This window comes from Lissotriton helveticus, chromosome 12, assembly GCF_964261635.1.
Source record: "Lissotriton helveticus chromosome 12, aLisHel1.1, whole genome shotgun sequence".
In the NCBI taxonomy this organism is placed as follows: Eukaryota; Metazoa; Chordata; class Amphibia; order Caudata; family Salamandridae; genus Lissotriton; species Lissotriton helveticus.
In genome coordinates, this window is record NC_136073.1 from 231,553,880 (window position 1) to 231,566,120 (window position 12,241).

The 12,241-nt window shown below is 41.0% G+C and overlaps 1 protein-coding gene across 1 annotated transcript in view; it reads right to left on the reverse strand.

Annotated features, from left to right (window-relative positions):
* Nucleotides 1-1,813: 1,813 nt before the first annotated feature.
* Nucleotides 1,814-12,241, reverse strand: part of LOC144797687 (thyrotropin-releasing hormone receptor-like) — a 66,208-nt gene continuing 55,780 nt past the window's right edge. Inside the window, exon 3 of the mRNA XM_078668410.1 lies at nucleotides 1,814-2,874. Within this exon, the coding sequence (XP_078524536.1) occupies nucleotides 2,461-2,874 (414 nt within the window). The 3' untranslated portion in view covers nucleotides 1,814-2,460. The remainder of the gene's footprint in view (nucleotides 2,875-12,241) is intronic.

Genomic DNA, 12,241 nt, shown 5'->3' on the forward strand with positions numbered 1-12,241 from the left:
GCGATTCTTCGCAATTTTGCGCTTTCTGTAATTGCGATTTTTGCATTTGGGATGATGAATCCCAAATGCAAAAATAGCGCTCGCTAAGGGCCAGATTCTCAGAATCTGGCCCTTTGCGAGACGATTTTACAATTATGAATCTGGCTGTAAGTGCTTTAAATTCGTTTTTAGGGGTTAGTGTTCGAGTTTAGGGGTTTCTGCAACGATCGGAGGCTTCTTGGACATTAAACCAGATTGTGGGCTTCATGCAGCCCTACAGCCCGGCAGGACCCCCAAAAGTATGTCTGCTGTGGACTCCCTGACTGAGCATCTCTAGGGGGGGGTGCGGCAGGTAGAATGGCAATGAGATACAATGAAAATGGCGGCGGTCGGTACCCCGGGAAACGGCTTCTAGAGCAAGACCTCAACAATGATCCGATTTTGCACAGAAAATAAAGGGCAAACAACAGGAATTGCCCATGTTGCATCTGATGTGCCCCATCGCCCGTAAGAACAACGTGGCACAACAGAAACCTACCTAGTGAGGAGAAGGTGACATGGCAATCTTAAGGTCCCTGTGAGTAGCTCCACCTTAGAAACCAGTCTGCACTTGCAAGGGCACTACACCCGGTGAAACTCACCTGAAACTGACAGTCTCTTAGATGCGGCCTGGCCCATAATTAGTACCAGCGGCAATAATAGCAAAGCACACTGGGAAGTGTCGGGTGTGTCATTGCGCGGGCTAAGTGGTGGGTGCATTGGCATGAGAGGCAGTAAGGGGGCAAGAGTGCAAGTTTGCCACCTGAACTGCCACCATGGCAGCTGTCCCCGAAATGGAGCCGCTGAGCTGCCTGGTTGTTTCCTGAGTGCAGCTTTCAGGATTATAAACAGTATCGCACATACCAGAATTTTGTAAAAAAAGTTTGCATGGAAGTGGTAGGCATGGGTAATGTATGTGTTAATGGCACTTTCAATGCGTCCTGATGAATGCATGTTGTAATGGTATGCATAGGAATGGGGTGCGCGGTAGTGGGTCATGCGTGGTAGTGTACGCGTTGTACAGGCATGCATGATGAATGCGTGCGTTGTTCCATCATACAACCAACTCCAGTCTTGGTGCACAATCTTGATACTGGAATTAGGTGCAAGTCAACATTTTTGCAGACGTATGTTTATGTAATTCAAGATTTTACTAGCCTGTGTCAATGTTTTCGGAAAAGATGTTCTTGCTGTCTGTTCTCTCATGCTACAGCAAATGAGCTTCGTACCGTGAACGAGAGATAGCGGTAAAGAGGCACAGAGTTTAAAATATAGGTGGATTAGGTGGGTGAAGGAGAGCAGGATCCTTGCCAGATTTTCAGGCTAACCTCTGACTATGTCAACTACCTCCATTGAATTTTACTGTATGCATATTTGTCTTATGTCTCTACCCTGCAATTCCGGTGTGGACCCGGCCTTCTTGGATCTATGCTGAACACTCCTTTTTTAGAAAGTACTGAATCGATAAGCAGCATTACCATACAGGGCTGTGGCCTACTTGTGTAGGAGCAACTAGAGTAGGCGGATCTCTCAGAGGGCCAGCAGGAAAAGGAGCATGTTCTGGTTACCAAAACAGCTCCTTAAGAAAGAATTGGTGTCCTAACATAGTGTTCTGATAATTAGCCTTTCTCATAAAGTCCTCTTCAACATGACTGTGCTCCCTCACTCACTGGCACAAAAGGGCACAAGCAGAGACCAACAAGGGCACAAGCAGAGACCTACAATGCAGAACTTACACCAACATTCATTTATGGGAAGCCTCTTAAGGCCTAGTTGGCGACCCAGCTGTCTAGTTTATTAGTAGGGCGCCTCACAGGTTAGGAGCATGGAGATCTGTTTTCAGTGTTTGATAAAAAGAGGACTTTAGGTCTATATTATAAGTGCCATGGGATTGGGTAAAGACTTATATACACTGACAGAGATGCCTAGGACCCAAGGTGGGCTCGCTGTACAATACACGTGTGGTAGATCTGAGCCGTAAATCAAAATGTTCGTACCACGTTTTACACCTCCACAACCAAGCTTTCGCCATTCTTGATTTTACCAAGTGACTAGGAGACATAGCTATGTGTCCCAGATCACACGGAATGCCAAGAGGGAGCAGAAACCTGAGCCCAGGAACCCCAGGTTCCATACAGAGTTTGATCTCCACTGCGCTGTACTTTCTCAGATCGGGGCACAGGCTGAATGTTGTGATTTGTTCGGGGAGTGAGTGAGCAATGTGCCTTCCATGCCTATTTCAGGGCATTTTTATGAACATATCACTTTCCCAGATTCAAAATATGCACCAAGTGTTTAGAAAGGATTCAAGAACTTGTTCCCAGAAGCTGCCATGTAGTAACAAACTCTACAGAAATGTACATGTGGCTGATGGTGAGTCATGTCCAACATCCAGGTGGCCCTCCGTTTCAGCCAGTACATGAGAATTAATCCTGGGAGAGATTACACCACGCTGGAGTACAGTTCCTCCTCATTGGAGGGTGACTTTGGCTCCTGTGAGGTAGGGGCAGAGTTTTCAAGACAAGGTTTTTCCTTCTTCTCCGGCTCCTGCACTCCGAGGTGCCCTGCATCCCTGACCATGCTGCAGTTGGCCATGGTCAGGTATGTGTTCCGCCTCTGGCTCTCTCCCTGGCCACACTTGCAGAGTTTCCGGAAGGCTCCCCGGAACTTCTGGGACATGAGGTTGTAGATGACCGGATTGATAGCGCTGTTGGCATAGACACAGATCCGGCAGAACAAGATGAACCAAGGGTTGAGGTAGGGGTTGTCCATGAAGGAGTTGACCAACACCAGGGTTCTGTAGGGCATCCATAGTAGAGCGAAAAGGATCACAACCACAGCCAACATCTTGGTGACCTGCAGAGGGTACAGAATACATACTGAGTCAAGTAAACAAATCATCACCTGATTATTCTACGATAGTTGAAATATCGCGCAGCACCATCTCCCTGAATACATTTGTAGCAAGCTTGCAGCTTTCCCACAACAATCATGTAGAAAAGTCAAATAAACCAACAAAGACATCAACATGCTACACAAGAACAGCAATGTTTAGCCCAAATTGAAACATGTTGATAGTATACTTAACAGCTGCCTTGCAGAAGAATATCAAATAAAGACAATCGTCAGATGTGGATTCTCTGTCCTAAGAAGACTCCTACAGAAAATCAAATGCTACTTTTTTCTTACTGTTTCAGACTTAAAGGTTATTACAGGCTCCGGGATGAACACATTAGAATCTCTCCCCCAAACTAATGACATCTGGTGAAAAGGGAGAAATTCCTTTGGTCGAAAAAGTGACAAGACAGAAACTGTAAATGTCCTATGAAGCAGCAACGCAATTGGCCATAAATATAGAAAACAGCATTTTTCAGATAGAAGAGTGCGATTGGACAAAATAGGTCAAGTATAATAGCTGTCCAAGCACTATAATTAAACAAGGTAACCCGGAACAGAAGTAATAAGGGAAAAGATATGGGGAGGGAAAGAGCCATCTTGGAAGAGTGTAGTTAGGCATGAAAAGAAGAAACAGGCCAGATTGAGAAACTACTGCCCTCCCACAAACACACACAACCTTGAATAAAGTGAATACCAAGTAAGCAGTGGGCCTGAATTGAGTCTATTATGATGGAAATGATCGGCCAGTGACTGCAGTTGAAAACTGAGGAGCATATTCACAAACTGCATTTTGTAGAATGTTTACTAGTACTACCAAGTCATGACTCTGCTCATCATTTCTTGGTTGATCCCAACTTAGCTGCTTTAGCATCAGGCAAAACACAATTCAGTCAGGGAGCTGGGAGCAACACAGAGTCCATGCTGAGTCAGTTCTCTGGCTCCTGCAGAAACACTGCTTACTTTTGCATGGACAGACTGCCCACATGGGTGTTGGCCCATGGCTCCCAAAGACCTATTACTTAGTTTGCTCTTGCGAGAACACTGAATAAAAAGATGTAGTACCTTTGAGGAGTATTGAAGGCCTTTCCAAGCAGGATGTTGCTTGGTCTACAAACATGTAAGGGCTGAAATGGACCAGAAAACAGTAGCAGATTGAGGAGGAGGAATTCAGAGATAGTTCCTCTAGAATTTTCCTGCCCCAATGAACTCCAGAATATTATGAATACAACAGTTAATACGCAATCGAAATATCCTAGACCAGATCCTGACACTGAGAAGGATATGGTGAACCCAAAGCCTGAGCCTCATACAGGGAAGCTGGTTCAGGGCCCTCATCAAGCAGAAGTGGTTAAACCCATAAGGAATTCATTGGGGTTTTTGTCTCCTGCCTTTGTGGGTAATACTGTCTATTGCTTCTGTTCCTATAGACCACCAACAATGGACTCCTTCTCTCTTTACAAGGCAGTAGAAACATCCTTGATGTAGAGTAGAAGGAGACTGAAAAAATTGGTTTTGCAGGTTTTTTTGGCTCAGCATTATCCTTTGGATAGATTGGATTTACAATTCACTTCACCTGTTAAAGTTAAATAACCATTGGCAAACATGTCTTCTTCTCTCACCACGGATAATTATCTTACTTCTGATACAGCTCATAAAATGTAGGCCCAAGCAAAATTTGCATTGTACCGGTGTAATTAGTGTACCTTTGGTAATTCTACAGTACTCTTGTCCCCAAAATTATGCTATTGTGCTATTGTGCCATGTCGGATAACTAAGCACCATTTTCTGCAAGAATGCTGCGGTTTTTTTGACTCTCTACACTGGGACACTGCTGATCAAGCCGCAGTGTGTTTGCCCTGACCCCTTTAACTTGGTAAGATTGACTAAACCTTAACTTTCCAATAAGGCCATAGTGGTGCAAAAATACCCCTATGAACATAGAAATTTAAATAACAAGTGGACTGCAGCACTTATAATGTCGCCCACTAGTGTAAGAAAGGAAAACATGACTTCAGGCCAACATTGTAGCAAGACTGCTGCAGCTTAAACCTAATGCCCGACCTGTCAAAACAACTCTTTTAAGAATGGAAAACACCTTGCTTTTACATATTAATAAGTTACCTCTACTTAGGTCTTGTAGCTCACAAGGTAAGGTGCCTAGTATACAAAAGTGAGACAAGTAAAAATGTATTGTTATCATATCCTGACAGTGAATAACCTCCAAAAGCTATTTTCACTGTGGAAGGGTCTGGCTGTCCTATGACAACTGCGACAGTGGGCACGGCTGGCCCTGGGACCCTTTGCTTCATGCTTCATTGGTTATGGAGTGTTCAGGAGTCGCACCCAGCCACTGGCTACTGAATTGTACAAAAATGGACCTCACCACCAGCTCCCCGGAACACTTCATGAATCTGTCATAGAACAGAAGAGAACTGAACATGTTGTCTGAAACCTGTGAGTAGGCCTGAAGGGCTAGGTATGCCCCCTTTGTACCTAGGACAAACAAAGTGGACTCCAAGGGATAATATGCTACATGGACTACGGGGACACAACAAGCTGGAAGAGACCTTTTTTCTGTAGTGCAGAGCTGACCAATTGCAGCTAGAACTGGACTGGCCCTGCTACTGGCCTTTTTTTGAGCGAGCCTTAGAATTGACAAGAGCAGCTGCTTCAGAAACTCTGAAAAGTTGGGACTTAAAAATATTTGGTTCTTCCAAGAACTCCGGAGCATCTGCGGGACCACGCAGCAAAGGTGTATGCCGTTGATTTGACTTTGTTGGATGCAGCTTCAGGATTGCCCTCCAGGAGGATTTTGATCTCCATAAAAACGTCCAAAAGTACAAATCTTGACTGCGCAAAGGTGTCAAAAGCATCCACCAGATAAAAGGACTTCATCAGTCGCGAAATTTTAATTTCTCCCCCTTAGAGCTTGTGCCACCAAAAACAATGGCTTCAGTGTGACATTGTCCAGAGGCTATATGGCTTCAAGAGGACTTCAACTGATACAGTCTGCAACCTTGCCCTGCTGGAGGATTGTAACTTCCATTTTAGAGGCCAATTCAGAAGGTAAAATCTTTGATCAGGCCAAACATGCACGGTGAACCTGACATATGCTCCATCATGGTCAGCCTGAAAGCACACCTAGGTCCTATTCTACAATGGCTACTGATTGGTGCCTTACTTTTTCTTGCTACAATTCTTCCTTAAGTCTTTAAAAAGTCATACTTTCGGTTCTTCTGTTTGGGGTTTTCTCACTTTGAAGTCTGTTGGTTTATTAAATTGTACTCTTTATATAAATTGGAGTAGTATTTTTATTGTGTTGTATTTTCCATTTTTGTAACTGTTTTGTTACTTCTGAATGCTTTCCTTCAGTTAAGTCTCTCTGTTCTCTGCCTCTAATACTAGGAATTCAGCTCAAGTTTTATAATATTGAAACCTTTGCCTGGATCTAACAGATTAGTGACTTTATAATTTGCCGTGAACTACCATATATCTGAAATAATAAGTCACTTTCTTCCAGTAATTATTCTTAAATTTCACGCCCAAAAGAAAATTACGCAAATTATTTTCACCACTTGAACTCCTAATGTTTCCATAATCTCTACTAAAAGACTTCCATAAAGACAAATGGACGGAAAGTACTGTATGGAATTACTCAACCAATGGAACCAGTGGAGCGCTTCCTAAATAACACCACCTTTGATGGGATTTCTGTTCACGCACCATCGTCAGTAGTGGTTACTGCAGGGAGGAGGCACATCTGGATGTGTCTCTGGAAGCTGGATTCTGCCCAGAAGATACTAATATCTTGGCTGCATTTTCTATGCCTTTTATTGTATGGACCTCAGTTGGATGAGCGTTGAATGAAATCAGCGGATGATAAAAAAATTATTGTAGCCTTTCAAGACCAACCTTCCAAGGTCAGACCATCCGAATCTTCCAGTGCTCCTCATCAGCAAGGTCAGTCTTATCAGCAACAAAAGTGCTACTTTAAACAGGCCTTTTGAGGATGGGCCCGTAAGCCGGGAACAGCAATCAAGCAAAAAACGTAGCCTATGCCTCCTTTTTTCTAGAAGCCCCTAAAAGCCTGACCATGCTGGTAAGAGTGTGAGTTAAATTGGTGTAGTTTGTTTTGCAGGCCAATATCACAGATGTTCGGGTCCTAAAAGTGGTAGTTGATGGTTATCCAATGGACTTTTAGCACCTGGATACCCTCACCGGTCATTAGCTGCTCTCTACAAATCCTAGTGGATTGATTGATTGATTGATTGACTTTGAGCTACCCCTCCACCTCCCAAGCTTTCCCAGAGTTCCCCCCAAAGAGCAAGGATAATGACTAGATGTAATTCTGTTTGTGATCTTCAAGCTGTCGGGAGGGGTTCACCCCATTCTGTACCTCAACATCCACAGGAAGATAAAGACAAGGAGTGCCAAACTCATCAGAAGTGCAGATTACTCCTGATCTGGAAATATTCACAGTTCGAGCCTTCTCAAGATCATTTGTTTTTATAGGAGGCCAATTTCACACAGACTTGTAGAAAATATTTCTGCTGAGGAGCTGAATGACACTGTAAGAGCACTTAAGAAAACTTCTGGCAACAGAGATTTGTTCTGAAGGACACCTCCTGAGAGTACAAAGATTCAGGTCAGCCAACAACGCAGTAGTTCAATGGTCCATATTACACTTAAAATGTTTAATGCAACTTATTTTGACTCATTGGGATCCAGCGAACCAGGATCTGGAAGCCATGATATCAGTTTTGTCAAATCACAGATAGGATTTCTTTGGTGCCTGGTGGTTTCTTATCTGTTAATTAAAATATTGCAAGAGCCTCTTTTCCATATGATAGTAACAACAGATGTCAGTTCTCTAGGTTTTGAGGTCACATAAAATATCAGCTTGAAAGAGGAGAGGTGGTCTCAGAAGGAATCTACTCAGTTATACCACTGGAGGGAATTGATAGCCATATTCGGAGCACTAAAGACCTCTGCCCCACTTCTTCAGGGTCAAGCAGTCCTAGAAAGACCAGACAACCTGATAGCAAAGCCTTACATAAAACGTAAGGGGGGACCAGATGCTGGGATTTTCACAGGCAGCTCACTCCGTCGCTTATGGGTAGCACAGATCTTGTTTTCTCTCACAGTCTCTTATGTAGCAGGAATAGAAAACTCATTGGCAGATCACCTAAGTAGAGTTTTCCAATCATCAATAGAGTTCCAGCTTCCACCAGGAGCGTTTTGTACCCAACATCTTATTTGGGTCACCTGTGACTTAATCTTTTGGCATCCAAGCAGGATACTTGCTCCAGGAGAATCTGTTGGTGGGCTTGGACAGTGGATGCTCTATCTTTCTAGTGGACTATAGGCATCCTATTTTCCCATGCTTTAATTGCCCGCTTATCACACCCCTTGAAACTCCTAGGATTTTCATCGCCTCTCCTGTGGCCTTATCTTTCCCAACCTTCTTGAAACCATCACAAACTGGTGGCTTAATGATTGAAAAGGTAGCTCTTCAATATTAAGTTTGTTCAGAAGCGGCAACATTTATTTTAACAGATACCCCTTTATGGGGGTTCAGAGGTATCATGTAATTCCTTTTTGATAATAGATTTTTTAAGGGATGGTTTTCTTAAAGGCCTGGCAGTATTTATTCTTATGGGCCTATTTACACACTGCACTTTTTAGTATGCTTAGTAGTACTACAATAGAACGACCAATGTACTACAAAATGCTATTTACAAGCGTGCAGCTGGAGATTCTGCATTTACATTGCTTTGGAGGCTCCACTCACATAAGAATATGTTTTATAAGTAAATGTGGTAGGGACAGAGGAGAGAAGATGGAAAATGGCAACTACTTGCACCTAAATCGGGTTGGGTTATGGGACGAGTAAGGGTAGGTTCAGGGAGGAACGTGCACACACCCAGAAACTGCACTTCTAAAGTTACTACAGTCAAAAAGAAGCCAAAACATTGTAAATATTCTCCATCTGAGAGCTGGAGTGTGTCCAGCACCACCCATGGCCAACCACTGGAACTGCAATGCCTGTCCATAAGAAATAAGGGTGGTAGGGACTTAAAACAATACTGCAAAGGTAGTAATGTGAAATTAGATTATTTAAACTAGTTTACATTATAAATAAATGTATTAAGTGTTTCACAATTCTAAAAAATATAACATTTTAATTTTAATGTAAGTAATTTTAATAACTTTTGCATTATTAAAGTATTAGTGTGCCATTTTTTTTTCATAAGAATGATTACATTACTTTTAATTAATTCCATATATCACTTTTAATAATTTTTCAAACAACTTTTTTTACGTAAAATCAGACTTTTTTTGTAATTTAAACTTCATAAAAATTATTTTGATGTAATCTAATATATTCAAAACAACTGCATTTTAAATCTAAATTAAGTTGTTGATGCTGTAACGTTTTTTAAATGTCCTGGAATTAAAATAAATATATACAAATATTTACATTAAAATTTGAAATTCAAATATTGTTTTCATTTTTTGAAATGCTCAATGAACTTTCACACTTTTCCCTATACTTTACCATAGGAAGATCTCTGCCCCAATGGAAAAGGCTCCTTCATACATTACTAATAATAACTTTAAACTATTGACACATTTTTTGATCATTCTTAAATTAATTTAAACACATTCAATTTAATAAAAAATAGTTTTAAAGTCAAATGTTTCTATTTACTTACTATTTAGTAGAAATTGCTAAATGTAATGCATAAAACTAATTGAAATTCATCTATTTGTAAAAAAAAATAGTTATTTTTTTAATTACAACATTTTATTCAAATGTAATCATTAAATATGATTTATTTTATTAGGTATATATATATATATATATATATATATATATATATATATATATATATATATATATATATATATATATATATATATATATATATATATATATGTACACACACATTCAAAAGTAAGGATTGGGCTGCAGGGGCTTGAACCAGCGCAAGCTCCACTGTGGCATAGCAGCTTTGCTAAATTTAAACCAGTCAATTGTGTGTCTGAGGCCCACTGGAGGGCTGTAAATATAATTTGAAATACTGGCCTATGTGGATTCCACCAGAGGGAAATAATGTTTTTCAAACACACTACAACAACCAGCATGCTATGTGAAAATTGCTCACCTGTGAGGCCCACTGAGGGGCAGGTACTTAATTAGCATGCAGCCTCGAGTGTGCTTTTGAAATGTCTGCAGAAATCCTGAGATGCCTTCGAAAAATGAGCAGGGAGGCTCCGAAACCGGACAGGCAGAAAATAAATCAGGAACACATTGCTGGTTTCCCTTCCATTAAAGAATTCAGTTGCATTTGCTGCTGTGGAGTGCGTCCTTGGCCTCTTGGATACACTTTTGGAAATATACATAGGTATATATATATATATATATATATATATATATATATATATATATTCGATTTAATGTATATATTTTTAAAAAGTCAAAATAAATTATTTTAATTTAACATTATTTTCTGCGGGGTTCTATTTTAAGTCCTTGTATTTATTATTTTTTTAGTAGTTGTGGTTGAATATGAGGGGTGCTGGATATACTACGACTTGTAAATTTGGTTCTTTTCCCTGTTTCAATGGGTTGTGACATAGAAATCTACTCTTTTGAGCACCTATACACTTGGAAATAATAAGTAGCCAAAAGTAGTACAGTTACTAAATAGTGTAATAGTAAGCTGATGTTTCGATTTACTCAGGTGTAACTTCACCTTTGTGAATAGGCCTTATAGAGTGCAATGGTCTGTCACTGGGGCCTGCAAAATATATGGAAACTCTCTGGTCCCCACTTAATCCTTGGCTAGCTGCCTTCTTAAAAGTTTTTTACTCAAAGACAGGTTACCAGTTCTCCCTTGAAAGCATAGCATTTGCTGTTGCTTTTAGAAAGTCTGGAATATTCTCACTTTAACCTCAATAACAGACTCCAAATACTAGTAACTGGGTTGACAGTAGTGTGGCAAGTATTGGCGCCTCTAGAGTTCACGTAAATCTGAACAACCAAATTTATCTACGGTGCAACAAGTGAGAGGGTAACCCACAACCTCCAAATCGGACCGTAGCCCTAATACATAAAAACAATCAACTTGTGCACACGTAATTAATTTTAGCAGTATTAATACTGAGAGTATCACACAATCACACAATATATGATTCAAACGAGTTCTTTTTCTCCTTTTTCAGGTTCATTTATTTACCAGGTGCCCAGCCAACACGTGTTTCGTCTGAGAATACCCCACGACTTCTTCAGGGCTATCGGACAGATGGCAAGATTATTAAGAATGCTACAATCAAGAGAGAGAGTAAGGGAGTTTGTTCACTCAAATGTGAACCTGAGATCACTCCTATTCCCCTGGGAGGAATTATATCAAAACAAAGAGAGGAGTATCCCCTTTGAAGATAAAGAACAGACGTATCTGGAGGGCAGGTTTTTTGGCAAGAAGGAGAATGTTCATCCTTTTGTTTAAAACCCCTCACTCACCAACCTAGTGGTGACATGCTTCATCATCGGGGTCCACCCTGGTGACCTAGCGCCACCGGGGTGTGCTACGACACCTGTACTACAGTGGAGCGGGTTGTGACTGTGGGTGTGAAAAATTTAAATGTTAAAAATCGTCCTGGTTGTACTCAAAAATATATAATTTTAATTATAGAGCAACAGAACAATGTTAAAATTAAGTGAGCGAGATCCTGGTAGGGGAGTTACGACCAAGGGATCTCTATATGTGTTTATGTTGAATGGTCAACATGTTTCTACCATTAGGGCGTTTGCCCGGTATTCATCAGGACCAAAAAAGCAGGTGGACAGGAGGTGTGTGCTCCCTAAAAAGCACACCCTTCCCTGATCCCCTGTGTACCTACTGGCAAAATGACCAGTGGTATATACTGCTCAGTAAAATAAGTGAGCAAGTGAAGAAGTGAAAAAGAGACTCAGTTGTGAGCTCTATGGGGCTTCAGCGGGCAGGGCGTAGGTTCATTGCCGTAAGAGCAACATATTAGTTACTTGGCGGGAAGGACAGACTCTGACCTACTCCTAACGTCTGTGCAGAGCACTATCAAATACTACTAGGGTATAAAAAATAGCTTTAATGAGAATTTTCCACAAAAACTAAAGTTGATTGAAATATTTCGCTGTCCAGATTTTGAAGCTTAACAAAGTGCAAAAGTTGAGGAATACACCCAGGTCAATTAGCAAAATAAAAATGTATTCAACCTTATAAACCTCATTTGTGATAACTTATGTTTAATATCACTTATATTGGTACCAATGTTTATTATC